The 23,605-nt window shown below is 39.5% G+C and overlaps 1 protein-coding gene across 1 annotated transcript in view; it reads left to right on the top strand.

The window, feature by feature from the left end:
- Window positions 1-23,605, top strand: part of LY86 (lymphocyte antigen 86) — a 53,459-nt gene continuing 29,854 nt past the window's right edge. Inside the window, exons 1-4 of the mRNA XM_039350659.1 lie at window positions 1-38; window positions 2,650-2,826; window positions 4,909-5,071; window positions 6,344-6,453. Of these exons, the coding sequence (XP_039206593.1) occupies window positions 2,748-2,826; window positions 4,909-5,071; window positions 6,344-6,453 (352 nt within the window). The 5' untranslated portion in view covers window positions 1-38; window positions 2,650-2,747. The remainder of the gene's footprint in view (window positions 39-2,649; window positions 2,827-4,908; window positions 5,072-6,343; window positions 6,454-23,605) is intronic.

The following is a 23,605-nucleotide window of genomic DNA, read 5'->3' as shown; positions in this document are numbered from 1 at the left end:
CCACCGGCTGGGCCACCAGCTGGCCCAGCCCAAGGGAGGTAAGGCACCCTTCAGGCTCCACGCATGCCAGCAACCCTTCCTGTGCCCGCCGGCCTCCTACCTCCCACCCCTGGCCCTCTTTTACTTACATTTTTAGTAGTTGCTCAGCAAGGAGGGGTGGAAACTTCCAGACAGCTCGCCTTCGCTGCAGACAACTTGCAGCACCGTTTGCAGAATGGGACTTTTGGCGGGCTCAGCAGGGCAGAGACAGCCTGGACAATTCCTATTGGCTTTTGAAAGCCAATAGAATTAGACTCTATTCAAGAGAGTCTATTCTATTGGCTTTCAAAAGCCAATAGAATAAAAGGGAGTAGCACAGCTAAGGAAAGGGGGAAAAAAATGGCGGACTGCATTGTTTGTCGACCCCCATGAAATGGTCATTCGACCCCAAATGGAGTCCCGACCCACAGGTTGAGAACCGCTGTTCTAAAGAAACATAATGGGGGAGGGGGAAGTATATGCTCTAATATACACATGGTGTTTTGTTTAAAGAGAATTAATGTGGTGTAATGCCTAAGATATTAGACTAGGAATGGGGACCACCAGGTCAAGTTCACCTTCAGCCATGGCAGCTGATGGGTGATCAGTCCAGCGTACCCTACAGGATTGCTTTTGTGGGGAAAAACTAGGAGAAGGGAGCAGTATGTACACCAGCTTGAATTCCTGTACAAAAGCCACAATCTAAATCAAGCCCATAAAATAAAAATAAATACATAAAATGACACATAGAAGTATTAAAAAATGCACCGTGTCATCCATGGCAAACTTTTTATTGTCTGTTATCCTGCTCCAAATAGGAAGTGATCTACCCAAATGCAGTAAAACATGTTTCCTACGTTGCTGACAAATTTATTGGCAGCATAAAAAAGGGCACTTTTTGAAACTCCAGAAATGTTTTGGATGTAATGGTGTCAAATACGTTTGCTATCATTCCAAAGACCAACCCAAATTCTTGAGAAGGTGAATCACACTGGGATTAAGCAGCTGCCCCACTTGCTAGAAACAAGGCAAAAAAGTTCACTGAGCCTCAAACCAAACAAAGCAGCAAACCTGCGTTTTTAAAAACAGTTCTCCCCAACTCACTTATAAAGCAAAGGATAAAAGGTATGTTGATGGGATTAGCTGAGATGCCTCTTGGCCATTAAAGCAGCATACTCCATTCCGTTTAATGTGGGGGCAGACCCTCACTTAAAGCTGCAGCTCTGCATGACATCTGTCATATTTATTGAAGAGCTCGACTCTGTGAAAAAAGGAAGCGTATCTAGAAACAGCAGTCCTGCCGTTTCTTTTCTTCACCAACAAACTGAACAAGCATATTGTTTGTTAATTGTTTGAATTTCCTCCCTTTCAGAAGGGGTGTGGAGTTAGGGAAATTTGGTATATAGCCAAATCAGTAGTTTGAGAAAAACGAAGTAAATGTTAGGAACTAAATAAATATTGCTTTCTTGCAATTTAGTGCCAAGGTGGATTGTCACACCATCTTCCCTAACTATTTTTAATTAACTTGCTAGTCTAGTATTCCTCCCTGGGATTTCCTTGTGGTCTCCCAACCAAGAGGAAACAAGGTGTCAGCCTCACTAGATAAACCTGACCTGAAAATCAACTCCACAGGAAGGCTAAAACTTCCTTTATTGAGAAGGGCTATAATCACAGCATCTTGCAAATCTGATATGGTATCCCTCCACCTTCTTCTTATATTCTAATGAATTGTGAGGTTTCTGTCCAAGCTACTTCCAAACATTAACTCATTGCTCTGCACTTAAAAAATGTTTTAGCCCGTCTGCCTAATAACAATAATTTCTATTTCTTATTTTCTACATAAAGTCTCTGCTTAGTTTGTCGACATCAGGAACAGGACTTATATTCCAAGGGCTTGGATAATGCAAGATTTGCTTGATGCAGAATACTGGAATCTTACAGACAAGCAAAGTTTTGACTTTGTCCTATCATATTTATATCCACTGGGAATAGAAAAAAATGATGGGAGGAAACCTCAATAAATAGCCTTCTGATGGATAGATGTTTTGTGATTGGCCACACCCAACATGGCAGTCATTTTGTAATGAAAAGCATTCTTCCTGTTATTGTTTGGTGAGAGTTCCTGATGTATTCTTAAAATTCAAAATATGTCCCTGAGCCCAGAAAGGTTGCCCATCCCAGATGGATAATTTGATCCATACTTTCAACAATAAATTCATGTGTCAAAATGAGCTCTTTGCACAAACAAATATTTCTTCACTTCTGTAAATCGACTTAACTGATAGAATCTGTTCATGAGGATATATTGAAGGAAACTTTTAAAATTCCATTTACAGGAAACTGGGAAGGAGAAAGTAGATAGATTTACTTATTCCTCCCAGATGTTGTGGGGATGCATCTGACAATTTCTGTAATGGCCATCGTTTTTTGATCTTAGGAGACTTGGAATCCTACAATATTTTGAAAGCTGTAAATTCAAGCTTCTCCTTCTCCTCCTCCTCCCCCTCCCCCCCTCCCCCTCTTCCTCCTCCTCCTTTTGATGCCACAGACTATATATGTTTATTCAATAGTTACAGTGGGGTTTATTCCCAAGAAAACTGTTTTAGCACTGTGGTGTAATGGCTTCCCCAGATGCTGGCTCAGACAACAAGGAAGGGCTGGCACTGGGGATTTTGGAAAGGACGTGGAGAAATATCTGGAGGATACAGGAGACTCCATGCTGGGAGTGGATGGGCAAAAGGAGGAGAGGAACATCGGAAAGGCCAGTGAATGAGCAGCTGGATGAACAGATGGCTGAAGAGGCAAGAGGTGAGATGCAGCTGCAGCCAGGAAGCATGAATGGACTGTCAGAGGAGCAGGGTAGAGAAGGGGCATAGCTGCATTTGGTCAATGGAGAGAAGGAGGAATTGCCTCTCCTGCCAGATCTCAGGGCATGTAGAGCCAAGTGCAGGAAGGCGCAACAGAGGTCTGCAAGGCTAGTTGCAAGAAGACAGCCATGCCCCTCCTAATGAGCTGCAGGGGCTGGTGCCTACTTAGCATGCAGGCTGGTGCCTACTTAGCATGCAGTGAAGCATTGTTGGAGGCAACCATTTGCTTTCCTGCCATGCATGTATTTTTACTTCATGGATTCCTGATTCTGGACCTGTGCCTTGTTTCCTCACCTGATGCTTGGACCTTGGATTTCATGCCTGGATTTTGGACTTGTACCTTGGCTTTGGATATCGTGCTTGGACTTTGGACTTCATGTTTAGATTTTCAGATCTGTGCCTTGACCTCAGATTTTATATTTGCCTGTTTGACCGTGCCTTGACTATGTGGACTCTAACTCATTTGGACTTTGCAGAAAGCCATTGGCCAGCAAGTTTCTTGCATATGGGACCTGAGGAATGATAATAGAGGCTTGTGTTGCTTAAATAAAGTGTTAAGACTCATTGGTGTGCGTGCATGGACGGGGACAGGACATTTAGTCTTAACTACATAAATTGAATAACAGAAATGCACTTAACCAGATGCCTATTGCTTTCATCTAAGCCAGTGGTTCTCAAACTTGGCAACTTTAAGATCTGTGGGTTTCAGCTTCCACAATTCCCAAACGCATTCCCAGATCCCAGATGCAGTAATAATAATGCAGTACCTATTTCCACCATTAAAGAGTTGCAATCCATATTTTTGTAAAGTTCCACATAAAACATATACTCCAAGTTTTCCCTCTTCCAAAAATTGCACAAAATTACTGGCAAAGTATAAATAAATGATTGGTAATTAAAATAATTAGGTCATTCTCATAATCATATTTAAAAGAGAAAAACACTGAGCCAAAGTGGCAAATTAAAACAGAAGAGTTGCATATTTGCTTTTTCAAATTATAATGGAACAAGATGAAAGGATATTTATTTGTTCATTCATTCATTTAGTAATCCAATTTATATGTCTACCCATCTATCAAAAAAAAAATTCTGGGCCAGCAAAGAAAATAAAAACACATTTATTAAAGAAAAAAATAAGAAACCAACTGAAACTGTATTATGGTTTGTCCAAAACACAAATTCATGAATAGATCAGGGTGGCTTTGGGACAGCTTTACCATAACATAAAAACTCTTTTTACAATAATGCATATCACCTATATGTTTTCCAAGGATTTCAAAGTAGCATATTTATAACTCTAATTTCTCTTAATGTTAATGGTATTAGATAAAACAAGCCTAAAAATCTTGATAAGGAGCCAAGATCTCAATTTTAGATCATTTTTCCCTACTGACTGAATTTTAAAATTATAATTATAAAAACAAAAATGAAAGTTATGCTGCTGGTAACAACATCACCATCGTGCAGAATAGCTTGATCTCTTTAGCATGCCATTTCAGACAAGGATTTGAATTCTCCGAAACAAAACGTATTATCTCAGCACTGCACAGCATCTGTTTAATATTTGAACATTAAAAATGGGAGAGGTGAATCCATTTCAGCTTTAGATTCTCTTTTCCAATGATCAGTACTGCTGTAAAGGAATATTGCCTTTCCAAGCAAAAGAGTAGCTCAGAAGAAATTGAATTTTAAAAGTGTGGAATAAGAGCTATTGATCCCAACCTTTCCAGATGTAAACTATTAACAATAAACATTTTTTTAACACCAGGCAGGGCTATTTGATCAATTAAAAATGAGGACATTTGGCTGCAAACATACCAAAATGGTTCCGACAGAATTCTTAATTTCACCTTGATTGTTCATTTTTAGGCTTGAGAAGATTCAGCCACATGTTTAAACAGGAAAAAAAGATTTTACTTTACTTTCACACATGCATTAAAAAAAAAAATCACAGTAAAGAAATTCCAATCCTGAAAGGCTGCATCTGTTGTGCCACAGTAAATGTTTGCCTACTTATTCTTAGGCAGTGTCTGTGGAGTAGCAGTATCAAAGCTGATGCATGAGCAACTGGACCAGGGGTCTTCAAACTTGGCAATTTTAAGACTTGTGGACTTCAGCTCCCAGAATTCCTCAGCCAGGCCAGACCCCTGCTCTTATCCAAACATCTTCTCAGCTTCTCTTCAGAGGTAAGACTTCCAGCACTTCACATTACACTGATTAGCTGCCACCTGGGAGAGCCGGCTGCTGCACAGAATCTCTGCATGTTGGTAGAGATGGCCAAGGATGTATTCAGGTTGAATTTGCTCAGAGGTAGATAGGGAGTTAGTCATTGGCTTTTGCAAAACTGAATTTGCAATTCTTGTTCAGTAGTTAGAGCTTAAATAGGCTTTCCTACTTCCAGCCAGTTACCTTCTTAATTCCTTGTGTAAAGGCTTTTAATTATTTCTCATGTATATTGCTTAGATATATCTTTGCTGTTGAATGGGAATTACAGGGTATCATTGAAACTTATTCACCAATATATTTTTAGTCTCTTTTTTAAACTGATGAATGGTATGTTTATAATGAGAAATAAACCTCACTGAGTTCAGTGAGATTTGCCCCCAGCTAAGTCAGTACATGCTTACAGCCTAAGCAACTTGCACAATCCCAAAGGTTTGTCTTGCATAATTTCTGTTGAAAAGATTGATAAAATTCCAGATTAGAAGAAATTGTTATTGGAGGGCAAAGAAAAAAGAGTAATTATCATACTTTCTATTTATTGGTTTATTGTTTACAAAAATCAATTGTCATTTCACTTTCACTGATTTTAAAGTAGCTTGATTCAAAATTTCCTGTGGAGCAAATTCCAACATATTTTTGTCCACACAGCATTACTTTCTCATTATATAGATAACTGTGTTTAGTTATCCATATAATGTGGTACTTTGTGGTACTTTTTCTTCTTCCATATTTATTAATTCAAATATTAAGCAGACAATAGGGTAGAGTTGTAGATTATTGGCTTCTATGCACAGGACCATAGCTTGTTTACTGAAATAGATGTCTCTGTAGCTGCCACCACAACTGGATCACCACCAGTTCTATACAGTATCAAAACTGTGAAGCAAGGATTCTTGCATGGAGGTCATGTGTGTGTATGTGTGTGTGTGTGTGTGTGTGTGTGTGTGTGTGAGAGAGAGAGAGAGAGAGAGAGAGAGAGAGAGAGAGAGAGAGAGAGAGGAGTAATATCCAAAATAAAGTATAGTTGTATTTCATTGTTAATGCCTTTCAGGTGAGCCAAAATAATTCTCTCAAGCAGTATGGTACTCATGAAATCATGGAGGTCCAGGTTTGGTCCAGTCACCAAACAACATTCTTCCTTTCAAAATGTGATCACATCTCCTGTCAACATCTCCTGTACCTGATTGCTTCATGGGCCATCTCTTCAATTGGCTTTTCTCCTCCCTCTTATCCAGGGGTCTTCAAACTTGGCCCTTTTATGACTTGTGGACTTCAACTCCCAGAATTCCTCAGCCAGGCCAGATCCCTGCTCTTATCCAAGCATCTTCTCAGCTTCTTTTCAGAGGTAAGACTTTCAGCACTTCACATTACACTGATTTAGCTGCCACCTGGGAGAGCCAGGTTTTCCACCCTTTTGATTGTCCTTTATTTGGCCTGACAGAAAACATTGGGATGGTATGAGTTAACTGCCTGGAAGTCAACATATAAAATGGTTAAATTGATATTTGTTTGGCTTCCTACTCAAACAAAGTTTGTCAAGGCTTATAGAGACCCATTATTAATATATGTTAATAATATGCAAAGGAGCAAATGGCTGAAAAGAGCAGTTTGGCCTCTATCTGACTTGTCCCTACATTTTTAGCTGTTAACCTGATCCTGCAGGAAGAGTCAATATGGCAGCTACAACTGACTTAAGCCCAATCCATTAACAAGAGGTATCTTTTTCTTCTTCTTCCTGTGCCATATCCGTTATTGGACATTGGCGATCATGTTGGCAATCCTGTTTTTATCAGCAGCTGCACGAAAAAGTGCTGCGGAGTTTTGTCCAAATCAATCCCTTAGATTTTGAAGCCACGGTGTTCTTCTTCTGCCTGGACCTTGTTTGCCTTCACTCTTTCCCTGGAGGATTAAATGGAGTATGTGTCTAGCCTACTTCAATACATTAAAATATGACACAGATGTGAGCAAATAAAACAATAAGCTGCTGAAGTTTATTGTTTATAAACAGCTCCTAATGAATTAATGCAATCGTTTAAGACATCAGGCTAGACACTAAAAGACTGTGAGTTGGACCAGTCATTCTCTCTCAACACCAGGAAGAAAACTGTGGCAAAACACTTCCAGAATCTTCCCAGGAAAACTACAGAAACTAGCCCAGGAAGTCACCAGAAGTCAGTACTGATTTGAGGGCATGCATGCACACAAAAAGATAGTAATCATTGATCCTTGTGTTTGTTACTGTAGATCTGTTTTTTCCATGGAGTGAAGGTTCTACTTTTCCTTTCTTCCTTTTTCATATGTTTACGGCTGCCCATCTCATGAAAACTTGACTCCCCCCCCCCCAGCTATTTTTCCAGAATCTGTTTTACTATATATTCCAAGAAATAGTTCAATGATGAGACCATCAATTATTTGTTGACAGAAAAGTGGTTCATATGGTACACTTTGCAGCAGCTTTAATTGACCAAGTTTAGTTGTGAAACTTCTTGGATTGCCATTCTGAATTCTTTTAAGAAGAATATGCTTGGAAACAACTCAAAGATCATGATTGGTTGTGAAGCTTTCTGCCAAATTAATCTCTTCTTTTAATTCTTCTCCAAAAGAGATGGCTCCCTTCCCACTGTGTTCTTTTGTTTTGAAAAATGCTTAAAGTGGTTTAAGGAAAACATCAATACTTTGTCAAAAAGGTTTGCAGACATCTAACATTTTAACATCAATTCCTTCTTCCTAACTGACTTAGGTGGATATGTTACTCAGCTTTCAAGGAGAGAAAATAAAAGGATTTTAGAAAATTATATCAACGAGGTAATCATGTTTAGATTCTCTCAACACTTCTATATTATTACCTTTCCAGGAGCAATAATAAGAAAGGTAAGATAAGGAAGATTTTTTCAATGAGAGGGAAGCATTGAAATTTTGGGAAACACATGCTATACCAAATGTGTTAACCTTTAAAGTCACAGGAGATGGCAGTACTTGACTAATGTAAGCTAAGTAGGATTAGACATGATTCATTCCTGGATGGGAGTTCAACAGGAAATGCTTCAACTGAAAGATAGATTGGTTACTTGAAACATCCATCCAGGGAAAGGTGATGGTAACTATATTTATACTGCTGCCAAGAAAATTTCAAAGCTGTGTTACCTGTAATCACCAGGAGTCAAGTTTAGCTAAGTCTTTGGAGGCCATTAAGTTGGGGAAGGCTGGGATGAATGTACATCTAACTTCCCTCATCCTGCTTCTGAGCCTCAAATAGACCCAGGATATATTCATAGAATGTTTCCCAGTTGCAATGTATGGCTGTGAAAGTTGGACCATAAGAAAGGCTGAGCGCCAAAGAACTGAGGCCTTTGAACTATGATGCTGGAGAAGACTCCTGCAAGTCCCCTGGACTGCAAGGTGATCAAACTGATCAGTCCTAGAGGAGATCAACCCTGACTGCTTTTTAGAAGGCCAGATCCTGAATTTGAAACTCAAGTACTTCGGCCGCCTAATGAGAAGGAAGGGCTCACTGGAGAAGAGCCTAATGCTGGGAAAGATTGAGGGCAACAGAAGAAGGAGACGACAGAGAACGAGGTGGCTGGATGGAGTCACTGAAGCAGAAGATGGTAGAGGACAGGAAGGCCTGGAGGAATGTTGTCCATAGCGTCATGATGGGTCAGACACGACTTTGCAACTAACAACAACAACAACAACACATTCATAAAAAATAAGCCCAGTGTTTGGCAGCATGCCCATTTGCCCAGAAAAACAGACATATCCTAGCATCAGATGGCTTCAAATGGAGATTGAAAACTGGGAACTCCAGCAATATTTGCATCAGTGGTGATTAGGTACTGTATCTGTCCATTTACTTTCCCTAATGGCTAATGCTTTCCTGCTATGCATAAGATCTTACCCATAAGATGCTCCTCCTGCTTAAATTGCTGATGGTATATAGCCTTCATTAACATCTGAATGTTGATTCATTGATTAAAATCTTGTTCTTCACCATCTCCTCTGCTTTTTCACTTTTTCTTGTCTTCTTCCCTAACAAAAATCAGACAGTATGAACTTCAGTGGGAAAAGTTGTTGTTTGTCTCTTTGAAAGGTCACATGATTGACTTACAACCCATTCATTTAGTGACTGTTCAAAGTTACAACGGCACTGAAAAAAGTGACTTATGACTGTTTTTTGCACTTATGACCATTGCAGCATCCCCATGGTCACATGATCAAAATTCAGAGGCTTGGTAAGTGGTTCATGTTTATGACAGTTGCAGTATCCTGGGGTCATGTGATCCGTTTTTGCGACCTTCTGAGAAGCAAAGTGAACGGGGAAGCCAGTTTCACTTAACAACTATGTTATTAACTTAACAACTGCAGTAATTCATTTAATAACTGTGGCAAGTAAGGTCATAAAATGGGGCAAAACTCACTTAACAAATGTCTCGCTTAGCAACAGGAATTTTAGGCTCAATTGTGGTCCTAAGTCGAGAACTACCTGTATGTAAAATGAAGATAACCAGAAATAACTATAGTACATTTGTTAAGTACTATTGGCAGAGCAATAAAATTGATCTGGGGAGTGTAATCATTTTCAAGCTGAGCACAAACCAGCAGGGGGATATAGCTGAACAACAAAAACGGGGCGAAAAGTTGAATGTGAGATTAGTATTAACAGAACCATAGTTCCCAAGTTATGAGTTGGACTTTATCTTAGGAATATCTTGTGTGATGGTCCTAGGCATCAGTATGGCTCCCAGATATCTCCCTACTCTAGTTGATATTATTATTTTTTTTTTAAAAAAAAAAACCTCTTTTCATGCATTTAAATGAATACATGAGAAAGAAGCTGATACAGTGCAAAGTAAAGCACTAATGTCTAGCGTCGTATTTATTTGTAGCAAAGACACTGGATTCTACAGAGATCCCATTGGGATGGCAGAGAGTGGGTGTTCATTTAGCTTTTGGTAAATGGATGTTTTGTGACTAGCCCTACTTATCATGACAACTACTTCGTAAACAGGCAACCATTTGGTGAGTGTAACCATCACATGTCCCAGTCCAAAGAGTCTAACCCCGTGGTGGCGAACCTATGGCACGCATGCCACAGGTGGCACGCAGAGCCCTCACTGTGGGCACATGCACCGTTGCCCCCGTCTTAGGCCTTCAGCTAGGTTTTATAAAACCTTTTCGCTTTAGGCTTCCATAGCCATGTGCAAAAAAAAAAAAAAAGTTTCAATCAATCAATTTCAACTTCTTGCAGGAAAAAAAAAGATCTTGCAAAGTTGGAATTGATTGATTGAACTTTTTAGTCCCACCCAGTCTGCCGTTACCACCGCAGCCATGCCCACCCAATGGGCCATGCCCATCCAATTGGCCACAGTCACCCAATGGGCCACGTCCACCCGGCACCCGACGATACATAAGTGGGTTTTTGGTTGCAGTTTGGGCACTTGGTCTCTAAAAGGTTTGCCATCACTGGTCTAACCCATGACTTGGAAAAACTGGACCTTTTTTTTCAGATGTCATATAAGGTGGATAGCCCTAATTTCTGTGTTGTCCATAGCACTCTGAACACACAGAAACAATCTATGTTTCTTTCACACTATTCTCTCTGTCCATGAGAAACCTAACATCCAATGCAAACCAGATGTGGTTGTGTAAATTGCACAAAAACATTGATGATTTTCATGGAACTTACTGTAAAGGTGATAGTTCAGGCAACATTCCAGATTTCATGCCCAGGGAATCAACCAACAGATACCTTTTAAAAGGAAAGGAAAGGGGGGGGGGAAACACATTTTGCCTCATCATCTATTTTTCTAAAGTTAATAAAATAGGAAAAATCTGGAAAAGTGGCTGTTAATGAATAACGACAAGTCATTTCCTGTGGTCTTAAAACAGACCATCAATTACAGGCAGCCTTTTAAATTCTACAGGCTAAAAAACGGAATTCAATATCGTTCAGCTGGTTGTGTATTGCTGAGTGATTTGCAATGTGGGTAGAAAAAATAATGCATTTTTAAAAAGAAGAAAATAAATTCCAGCCTAATCCTTTATCTGCATAATAGTACAGTATCATACAATTGACCATTTTGCTAAAATTATGGTGTGCTAAAACCTTCTACTATATATATTTTCTCTTTCTATATAAGCGGTTCTCAACCTATGGGTCGCGACCCCATTTGGGGTCGATCGACCATTTCACGGGGTCGCCAAGCAAGGCTGTCCGCTATTTTTTTCCCCTTTTCCAGTGGGTGCCTTACCTCTCTTGGGCTAAGCCAGCTGGTGGCCCAGCCGGTGGTCAGCCTGCTTCGTCTCTGCTGCTTGCCAGCTACGCCTCGGCCGGCGCAGGGGGCAGCACCATGCATGTGCGGCACTCCTGGGCAGGGAAAGTCCTCAACTTATGACTGGTTGGGTAGTCCTTGACTTACGACCGGTTTAGTCCTCGACTTACAACCGGTTGGGGGTCGCGGCATTAAAAAGGTTGAGAACCACTGTTCTATATGGTTTGGAACAGTTGTGATTAGAATACTTAGCCAAATAGCTAATATTCTAGCCTGAACTGTTAGCATAGCCATTTTTGTAGAACCCTAATCAATACTGTATGAACAACAGAAGTTAGATCAGGTTTTCCAGAGTTTCCTAAAATGTTTCAGAGTAACCTCAAGGTTTCATAATAACTCCAATAATAGTTGCTACCCACATGGCATCATTTGCACTGCAGATCTAAAATAGGGTTGAATTTGCAATGCTCCAATTATTTCTGAAGACTGTTGAATCTGGAGAATGACAATTTTTTCTAATCTTCTGCTTGGGACCCAAGAAACTGGGAGTTTACCTATTCTGATACAGTTAAGGAATGTAAAGTTGACCTTGGGGAAGGCATGGGAGAACTGTTAAAGGCGGGAAGTAAATAGTTAACTAAGGACTCTAAGAAAAGATTACACAATCTTAAGGTAGAGGAAAGCATGAGAAAGAAACTCAGAGTGATAGCAATAGCAATTAGACTTACATACCACTTCACAGTGCTTTATAGCTCTTGCTATGCAGTTTACAGAGTCAGGATATTGCCCCCCAACAATCTGGGCCCTCATTTTACCGACCTCGGAAGGATAGAAGGCTGAGTCAACCTTGAGTCAGTGAGAATCAAACTGCCAAACTGCTGACAGCCGGCAGTCAGCAGGATTAGCCTGCAGTACTGCATTCTAACCACTGTGCCATCATGACTCATCCTGCCTTGATTTTGTTCGTATAAGTTAGAAAAGAGAGAAACTGGAATTCTGTTATTCTATCCCAATGCTTCTCAACCTCAGCAACTTTAAATGGACTCCAACCCCCAGAATTCCTCATCCTACCGGTACTAGAGTAAAGAACATTCCTGAAAGCCCTGCTATTCCTGTTTCTGGACTTGGACCTGGCCTTCCTTAAAGGCTGACATCCCTCTTGAAAGTCTGTTACTTTTCTCACAAATAGCAAAACCTCTGCTTCTGTTGTAGTTTCAGACTCTTTAGTTTCTGTTGCAGTTTCAATCTCCTGAATTCAGGCAGCAGAGAAAGACCCCATTCAGTCTAAATCAACTATTTTTTTTTTTCCAATGTGGGACTTCCTCTGGACTGAGGTCAGCCTCACCCTGTTATCGTATCTACCCAGATTCTGACTTGTACTCCCTTTTCCTGTCAGTGGAGATGAAGAAATCCTGCCCTCAAGTCCAGATTTAAGAAGCCCGTTTATGGTTGGGCTACAACTTCCTGGAGCATACATGCCTGAAGTCAGATGTTACGGCTGATATGTGTTTTCTTGGTTACATATAGTGAATGGTTTAGAGTATTGTCTTACTCAATATTATTTCATTCGTATTATTTATTTCCAAATACTAGGCAAAGTTTAGCCTGGCCTTAGCAATGCTCCCCCCCTTTTTTCCACAAATAGACAATAGCACTGAGCAATATACCGCCTCACAGTGCTTTACTGCCCTCCCTAAGTGGTTTATAGAGTCAGCCTATTGCCCCCAACAATCTGGATCCTCGTTGATAGGACTTGCAATTTAATTCATCTGGTGAGCACCTAGGTATGCCTGCATACTCTTGATATAGGGGTTCTTATAAGCACATGTATAATAAGCTATTTTGTAGTTGTGCCAGTTCTGTTTTAACTTTGGCTGTGTCACTTCCACTTTGGCAGAAAGTGCTAAATCTTCATGATTAGAGTCATTTGTACATAGGAACAAAGAATTGTTTGGACCGAAATATGTTCTTATCAGCAATGTTATTTCCAGACTGGCAGTGCCCTTGGCTGGCCCACGAAAGACATACTACAAGAGATAAAATAGTGCATTCAACATTATTTCTAATTGCCACTCTCCTTCAGCAGGTGTTGTTTTCCTGAACAAAGTACTCTCTGTTATCCTTATGGTCTGAAGCACCAGAAAAATGCTCACGTCTTATTTAAACATTTACATAAATGGTATTTCATATACACAGAAGATCGAAAAGGGCAGGCATTGTCTCCAGAAACATAATTTCAAACATCACAGGAAATCATTTAGTACAAGTTCAACATCTTTAAAATCCAATTTGTCTAGAACAATAACAGCACCGGCAACAAAATATTGACAGAATTACGCAGACTAACAAAACTTCCAACAGCATTTTGCAGTGCAACACGTCCCTGTTCAATGTTTCAAGTACTCCTCCACACAGGTAGCCCCTGACTTATCGCCACAACTTAGCCAAAATTTCTGTGGCTAAGCATGATAGTTTTAAAGTGAATTTTGACCCATTTTATGACATTTCTTGCTACGGTTGTTAAGTGAATAGCTGCTGTTGTTAAGTTAGTAACAGGGTTGTTAAGTGAATCTGGCTTCTTGCTCGTCAGGTTGTAAAAGGAGATCACGTGACCGCAGGACATTGCAAATGTCATAAATATGAGTCAGCTGCCAAGGGTCCGAATTTTGATCACATGACCATGGGGATGCTGCAGCAGTCATAAGTGTGAAAAACAGTCATAAATCACTTTTTTCCAGTGCCACTGTAACTTTGAATAGTCACTAAACAAACTGTTGTAAGTCGAGGACTTCCTGTATTTTCTACCATACTGCTCATTCACTTCACTCTTTTCTTAACTTTCTTATTTTTTTCTACTTCTAAAGCATTTGGTAGGATGGAACAGGAAGGGAGAGGAAATCGTATAGTTTTCAGGATGTGAGTAAGAGAAAAATTCCTGCCATGACTTTCAGACTAAATAGTCCCTTTTCTTGTTCTGAGGGTTTTTTGTTTTTTTAAAAATATTTTTATGGATATGCTGGAATTGCCTATAAAATCAAAAGTGCTGCTCTTTTATTGTAGTTGAGATTGGATACCAGCTCCTACAGATAACAGAAAATGGAATCTTTCCCATGCCAGATTAACTCTTCTTTCATGTGAGACATTTTAAAAATAACCCTCCCTAATTAAATTTCAGAATGAAACACAAGCCATACCAAAGATTTAAAAGGTTGAATGGAGACTGTTTGTCCTATTACTTCAGACCTCTGCTAGTTCTTTCTCATGCTCATCCTCATATCCTTCTAACTGTGGCATGGACAAGTCCTGCTTAACCAGTTTGATACGTCATGATAATCTCCCCAGTCCATAATTTTAGTTGTCCAGGTTTTTATGTGGTGTTTTCCCTCTGATCCTGTTCTAGCATGCTTCGTCAATAACTTTGTCAATAACATGGTTAAGGGCTGCTACCTGGCCAACCTCTATCGGTCATTTTGGGCTACTAAGGATATACTGTACATACTTCCTCCATTCTCCTCACTGGGTTTAGTTCTCAATGTCTATTTTGATTTGGGCTGTAGAACTGGAGAAGACCACAGGTTTTCACAGATACAGATAGCATAACTAGCACTTTCTAAAATGCTTCTAAGATCTTAAGGAGGGTCTTTACATAGACAGGCTCAAGGTTAACCTCTTTTGAAAGCTCATAATACAGTACTTCTATTGAAAAAAAAAATAGGTATAATGCTCTGTTGTGGTACTGCTAGTTCTCTACTGCACAGAAGATCACTCTTAACTGGGAAAGAGCACTGGGTTTCATCAACAATGGCCGTGTTATGGGTTTTCTGCTCCTTCTGCTGAAAGAGGTTTTGTGTAGCTGTACTTTTCCCCTGTGTTTTTTTATTATTATTATTAGCTCAGTGGAGCAAGTGGCAACATTTCACCTTGGTTACTTTGGGGTGCTTCCAGTCGCACACCCCTCACTGTCAGCACTGTTATTCCCTTGTAGCATTAATCAAGGACAGAAGTTGCTTGTTGTCAATTACTTCCTGCTGCTTGAACTGGATGCCCTTCCTCTGTACCTGTGAAAGGGTCAGACTGTGTTTGGACACTATAGCTTTCTTTAATATTAGACTGACTGGCACATAATATGCAATGGGCAGCTCCATTTTCGTGAGTTGTTAGCTGGGTACCTTGAAAGATTGCCATTCTAAGTGCCTGTGTAGGTTTGCCCACTCCTCCCCTACCACACATTAAGGAGAGTACATGGCCCTAGTTTTTTTGTGATTGGCCAGTGAATGCTTAAGAGGAGGGATAAAGAAGCAAGGGGATCTTCTCCTTCCCTTACATTATTTCATATTAAAACAATAAGGACTGTGTCTCTTCTTGGTCTTATTACTGACACAGGATCGGGGTCAGGAACAAGGGACTGGTACAAGGCAATTTGATGCAACTGCCTAGCAGTGCTCATACACCAACTGAGCATTTGCAATCAAACCCACAGAAGAGACCATGTGGGTTTTAGTATATCCCTGTGCAAACAAGATTTTTTTAAATAAAAAATGGAAATACAAACATTCTCTGAAAACTATATGGAATGGGATGCGAGCAAAAAAAATCATCATTTTTTTAAAGAATCCCATTCTCAGTTGTAAATGCCACCATTATATCTCTATCAGGCAGATATCAAATCACCATCCAACCTTGATTACTTGACTTTTCCAGTAAAGATCTTCATACTGTATGATTACTCTCCTTTCTCCCACCACCGCATCCCAATTTAAATCTTACATTGGTTTAGCCATTCCATGCATCTGACAAAGTGAACCATAGTTCACAAAAATGTGTGTATTTAATAAAATGTATTGTCTAAAGAGGTGCTACCAAACCTCTGAATTTAGGCTACACTAATTTAGGACACGCTAACACATGTCTCCTCCTACAGTGTTGTTTTGCCAGTGATAAAAGTGGGCATGATGGACTTTTGCCTAAACTATAAGTGCAAACCTGTTTAGTTCTGGTCATGGTATCCAACCAGTAGCCTCTCAACAATTACTAATGATTATTCATTATTCACTGGTTTCATTGTGCTGAAACTAGTTGACAAGAATTCTCATCCTGATTTTAGCTTGTAAACGCAGATGTATTAATGCAGTAAAACCAGTGCTTTTTTTCTTAAAAAAAAAAAAAAAAAGGGTGCCGGAACTCACACACGTCATACAACCCACCTTGCCTACCCTACAAGGTTCCATCCAAAAAAGGTGCCAGAACTCCGTTCTGGGCGTTCTATGACCCAAAAAAAAGCCCTGAACAAAATATTCCAAGTCCCAAGGACAGCATAATTTCTTGGTTGGATAATAGCTTCTCCTCTGTGTATGTATTTGCAGAAATGACACTTGGAAAGAAAAGGAATAGCGTCTTCTTGCTTTCCACCCCATCTCAGGAATGCTTCCTAATATGGCACAATCTTACCAATCTCCATCAAATTGCTGACAGGGAAGGAATGAAGTTTCATTGCTACCCAGAGTCAATCAACAGGAAGAAATTTTTAAAAAACACTGACATGTACTTAAATTTATTCAGAAGAAGGATAAAAGAAGGTTTCCCCAATCCCAAGGAAGCTTGAGTAGCTTCAAACAACACAGAGAGGAACAAAAAAGCCTCTTTCTGTCTCTTTTCCTCCTTAAAGGGAACTAGTAATGAGAAAACTGAATGCTTGGAGGGGCTTTTGAAGGTCAATGTGGTCCAATCACCACCTAGTTAATGACTATTCATAAAATTCTTGGAGGCCGCACACCTCATCTTTGTCCTTTGTCCTCAGTTCTTCCAAATGGATGCCATTTAGCACAATGCAACCACAGAAGTTAAAATTCTTTTATTTATCTTGCTATAAATATGGCTAACTGCTTGTCAACATTTTTATTGGCTGTGTTTTTCAGCACTGTGAAAGCAGGCTGGCCTAAACCAATAAAGTAGGGGATGGTTTTTGTAAGCCACTCTTTTTTTTTTAGTTGAGAAAATATTTAGGTGGTATGGTAATATCTCTATGGCAGTCTGGAAGTGAAAACACAGAAATAGATTCAAGAAGAAAAGTTCCTCCACCCAGAACTAGGAAAGGACATTTTCTTTTGTGCATATCAAGCATTTTGACTTGTAATTTTTGCAAAGTCAGGATAGAAATAAAATAAATGTGAAAAATCACACCCCCCCCCAATGAATCTTTTGTCTAAAATCCATGTTGTTAAATCAACACTGTCCGAATAATATAAGCTGGTCTGTATTACTGAATCTGGCACATATACAAGAGACATGCAGATGATGGTGAGAAAGCCTGATGCCCATCAGTTTATTAAATAAATTTCAAATGGTGCTTATTCCATTCTCCAATCCATGATTCTAGCACTCTGTCTCTGTGTGTGCATGTATTTTAAAAAGCTGTATTATATCCCCAAAGATAAAAAGCATTATGAGGCACCACTATACTAATGAGGCAGAGTTTTTAAATCTTTGTGGTGGCATGACTCTATAAACTTTCTAATAAGTTTGGCTTTCTTGTTACTCTGGTATCATAGAGATCTGCTCAAAATAATACATTTTAATAAAGTTATAAATTGATACTCTCAAGAATTGCATGGATTTGGAATGTAAAACTAACAGAAAAATCTTCCATATAAAGAATTCCTCTTGAGCTGACATTTCTTGATAATGAACAGTTTTAAAAAAATGATCCTGGTTGTTTTACTCAGAAAACTGAAGCCATAAGTAGAAATAGCTTAATATCCTTCTCAGATGTGGACAATGTAAGCAGGAGGATTGTTTTCCTTATTTAACTCTCCCATTTTGAATATGGCCAGTACAATACACAGATTATTAAAACAGTTTTTAAAGGCTTTAGTAGTTAAGAGATATTAGTCCTATATCATGATATCACTAGCCATATTTCTGTTTAGACCTGGCTTGATGTGATACAGGTTTTGTGCCCAAAGTTCATCTGAATTGAATTGGTATTTGAACATATAAAAATCTGGGAAAATTCACATACATAAGCAATATTTATGGGCATCAACTTCTATTGAACATGATCAATAGAAGCTAAATTCTTCATAAGGTGCTTAGCAGCTAAGACAAAGCCAAATATTTTAATCCACTCTGCCTGGCCACACTGGTTGTCCAGAAAGGCCAGAACCCAACCTGTGAAATTTATTCCAATTGGAAAAGATTAAAGTCACTATTATGCCATGCTTCCAGGTCCCACTCCCTCCCTAGCTTGATTTTTAGGTGTATGCCACTCCCCAAAACTAGGGCTTATTTGGGGGTTAGGTCTTACTTTCTGGGCGTAGTTTGCCCCGCCAGCATTGGTTTTCTCCTTGGTAGTTTCTTGATTAGGATATTGTTTTCTGCTTAATTGTTTGTCTTGTTGATATTTCCTTGTCTTCTGCTTCTATGAACCACCTTTAAACACCATTCAAAAGAGACAATAAATGTTAAGAAAGAAAAAGATCTGAACATATCCTTTCAAGCAGCCAAAAATCATATAAGAAGGGATTAACACCAAACAAGCAAACAACATTACCCTAATTAAGGAACTATCAAGGAAAAATCATTCCACCAACACTGTCCCAAGCAAGCTACTATATATAAACAGGTAGCAAACCCACATTCACTGGCACTGATGATGTTACCTAGTCAGTAATGAAATGTCTACAAGCAAATAATCAAGCTTGGAGAGCACCAAGGATTTCCCAGCTCAGCCCTGAGCTGCAGATATTCTCTTCAATTGGCATCAATCCTGAATTTCACACTGTTCCAGTATAATCAGGACTGAAAGATATCACTCCAAAGAACAAATCTCTGAATACCGATCAGCAAGATTAAGAAAAAAAGCTAAAACAACAGTTCAAGAATTCTGATGAAAACTTTATCCTTTGGATGAAAAAAATATACCGTATTTTCCGACGTATAGGACGACTCGGCGTATAAGACGACCCCTGACTTCGGCGCCAAGTTGCATGCCTAGAAAGTCATCTTATATGCTGGAAACTACCATAATTTCCAGCATATAGGACGACTCTGGTATAAGACGACCCCCGACTTCGGTGCCGATTTGAATGCTTTAGAAAGTTGTCTTATACGCCGGAAAATACGGTATTCGAAACCTATGCATTTTTTTAAAAAAAAGTTGGATTCTTTCTTGCTTTCTTGTGTTCTTAAAAGTTAAGGGGAAAGAGGCCTGTTTCTTTTGTGAAAGTGGGTCAGTCTATATCATTCATAGATCATTCAAATGACTTGTCTTTTTTATTAATGTAAGAATCAACTCTAATAGCAAAGCTTCTGGGGCAGGCAAAGCTGGAATAACAAAGAATGGGCAATTAGCACTATTTCAAATGAGAGTCTTGTAAGATTGGAATGGATACAATTTTGAAGCCTCCAGATGAACTGCCCACAAACGACCTCTGCATTATGGGCTCCCTTGTCCCCTAAAAAGGTCAAAAGAGAAAATTGTACCTCCATCATTTTCTAATGCACAATAACCACCATTCAAAGCTCTGAGAAGATATTTCCAATTGTAAGAAAGATACTGAGCAGCACTTGCTTAACGCCAAACAATCTGCCAAATGGAAGAATGAGATACATTCTTGAGTGCTTCAACAAACTCCTGTTCACCCATCTGTCCAAAACCATTTTTCTACTCAAATTGTGAAATATTTTCTCACATCCACAGAGTTTTTCAGTTTGAAACAGCTGTTGTGAGAACAAATGAAGTCAGGAAAGCTTGTGATAGGCTGCAGGAAACTTTTTATAAACATCTGGAACCCACATTTCCAGATCTAATAGACCAAACTATAAAAAGCTTGTATCCATTGGAGGACACCCAGTGAGGTCTATTGGGGGGAGGGAACCTAGGCTAAATCAGTAAATAGAAAGCCAAGAGTATGGCTGATTCTAAAGAGGCCCTATGTTCTGTAACATCTTCTGCATGTATTTGAAACAAACTGACCTTCTTGTCTATTTATCCCAAAGAGAACTCACCTATACTTTTGGGGGCTTGATACCATGAATTCTGTGATAGAATTCTGGATTGAAAATCTATAGTTGTCAAATGCATTTAAAGTACATAAATTAGGATAAAACATAATAGAGAGAAAATCCATTCAAATACCTATTAAAAGACAAAGATTTCTTTGGATTAGCTGAAAAAAAAAAACAAATTCAGGCTAAATGAAGCAATACAAACTTATGAATGAATAAATTCAAACTGACACTGGAAAAAAAGTGGATACGGCTATGGTCACATGGGAATGATTAGGATAGTAGATATTCATAAATTGCCCTCCTTTTTCAATTATAATAATACATTTTTACAAAGTCTCAAAGGCTTAATAGCAGAGGTAGAAGGAAAACAACTCTCCCCCCCAAAATATCTGTGTCTAAAATATATTTTGTCCACATTTTTCACGTATTATGGCCATAGTTGATAAATATCTTGAAGACAGAAGATGGACATTTTAGGTTGTTCACACAGCTCTTGAATTTTCTGCCATGAAATGGCACGTTTACAGAATTCCTGGGGGATGCTATGAAATATTCATCAGCTTCAATTTGTAAATGGCCTAGCAACATACTGTGTAAATGAACCTCGAATAAAACAGCCACATTAAAATGGAAGGTAGCTACAAACAACACGTGTTTTGAGAGCATGGACAAGTGGCAAACACAAACAAAAAGATTTCTACTTAGAAGCAATCATGATGTTGAACTACCGATGATGCCGTGTATGTTTTCTTTGGAGATATGTGCTAGTACAGCTGCCCAGGAACCTTGATTATTGGCAGGGTGACAGTGTCTCCCAAAATTAGGAAATAGTGTAGTGGTTATTGTTTTTCTCCTTTCTCTACAGACTGTCAAGCCCCTCGGGGCTTGCCATTCACAGGTGGTGGTGGTGGGGTGATACACACCAGAGTCTGCAGCTGCCGAAGACCGCTCCCACACCAACCGCCAAAACCAATGTCAGGGACCATAGCCTCCAGTCATGCATGACAATGCATCGGCTAAGAAATTTTTCCCACCAGGCACATATAAGGAGGCGGAGCCGGGCCTTTCCTGCCTGAACGGCACGACAGGAACCGGGTGGCTGGCAAGGCTGCAGCGCAGGGGTCTGCCGGCCATGTTAGGAGGCAACAAGGCGGGGCTGCTTCTGGGGAAGGGCGTGGGCAAGATGGTGGAGGAACTTATATGGACCTAAGGCGGATGTTAGTTTGCGGCTGGGGGTGGGAATACGGGGCATGGCAGTATTATGTAAAGCACTGGGAGCAATCCACTCCCAGTGCTGACTTTTGCTTTGTCAGAGATCAAAGGCTTTGATGATTGCACCTTGTACCGGCGTTCCTGGATTCTTTTTTCTCCGGACGACAACGGACATTGTGTTACAGGCACTTTTCTTCATCTACACTGGGTTAGAGAATCTGTAGACATGACTGACCTATAATTGCCAGTCATATTGGATGTGATGTTAATAAGGATTCTGGGTATATTTCATCAATATTTGGAGAGCTACAGGTTCATAATTCAGATATTTTTGTGAAGTGTACTAAAACATATTCATTCCCAGCCAACTATAAGCTTAAACAGTTGAACAGTTATCTGCTCCTTGTCTATCCTTCCTTTTTCCATTTCCTCTTTTCCTTTATCTCGCTCCTGTTGAAATTTAAAATTCCTCAGAGCAGGAAATGTATTTTGCTGTGTCAACTCTGTAAAGTGTGTTGCATATTATGGAAATTACAGGAAAAGATTATGAGGCCCCATCAAATGCTCCAGCACTGGAGGTTTTTATGAAGAGATCGGACAACCATTTGTCTGAAATGGGATAGGGCAGGGGTAGGCAACCTTGGCTCTTTTATGACTCATGGACTTCAACTCCCAGAATTCCAGCTGGCTCAGGAATTCTGGGAGTTGAATCCACGAGTCATAAAAGAGCCAAGGTTGCCTGCCCCTGGATAGGGCTTCCTGCTTGAGCAGGGGATTGGACTAGTCACTAGAAGACCTCCAAAGTGCCTTCCAACTCTCTTATTCTGCATCTGCTGCATAAATTTTTTTTTAAAAGTATAAGAATACATATTACATGCATATTTTAAAATAAAATCTTTACCTTTTAAAATACAACCTAATGTGAAAACTTTAAATGTGAAACTATAATGATCAGATAGGTCTTGAGCATGCACAACATTTTTCAAGATCACCTCTTAGTTTATTATCTTTTCAAAGATGAAAATTACCTTTTTCAGTATGTCTTTTCCTTTAGGATTATTACCTTTTCCACCATTACCACTGCATAAAAGAAATTTATTATAGATTTGGTGCAATATTTACACATTAACCTATTTTTGAACGCAACGACATCCAGGACTGCAGATGGAATGTCAATGGATTTCCACAGGCATACCATATTTCTTCTGATGGTATGTTTCTTTTTTACTACTTGGATTGTTTACAGGGATGGATTTGGTCTCAGATTTAATTGAGTCTTACTTGCAGATGCTGAGGTAGGCAAGGAGGTCTGCAGGTCTGCAAAGCATTCCTGCTGTTCTCAGTACCCTTATCAGAATGATCCACTCCAGAGAAAAGTATTGGACTGCAAAGCCATTTCAAAAACCTGCCAGAACAATCTTGGCAATCCATGATATGCAGAGGCAATTAACTTCAGCCAGTTTGATCATTTGTTACTAGGGTAAAAAAATACACAAAAGTTGGCTGAATACCCCAAACCCTAGCCTAAAACATATCAGAATTACATCAGAGAGACAAAGAGACAGAGACAGAGACAAAAAGAAAGTATGTTGGGTTGTGTTCTTAACTGGGTTGGGAAGATATACCGTTAGTCAATATTCATTGCACAATAATGCACTAGCCTGCAAATAATATTTAAAAAAATGGATTATAAGCAAACATCACCATCTGGTGGCTGATGAGGAAAAAAATTCTGGCTTTTATCTCATCTGCTGTTATGAAGATGGTCACACATTTGCTTAGATGTCTTTTTAATCAAATGGCAATATGGTGATTTGCCACTTTTCAAATATCAGTGCACAAATATTGATCCCTGTCTCATCTCAGTCTCCTTAAATATGATGAAAGAGAAGTAGTCTCAAACCTCTTTTTAAATCAGGAAACATGAGAATAATAATCCCCAATAAAGAGAATATTTGGAAATCTATGGGGAACCACTTTACCCAATCTTCCTTCCTTCCCTCC

This window comes from Crotalus tigris, unplaced genomic scaffold, assembly GCF_016545835.1.
Source record: "Crotalus tigris isolate CLP2741 ecotype Arizona unplaced genomic scaffold, ASM1654583v1 scf7180000017567.3851432, whole genome shotgun sequence".
Taxonomy (NCBI): Eukaryota; Metazoa; Chordata; class Lepidosauria; order Squamata; family Viperidae; genus Crotalus; species Crotalus tigris.
The sequence above is the reverse complement of the archived record's forward strand: the minus strand, read 5'-3'. Positions and strand labels throughout refer to the sequence as shown.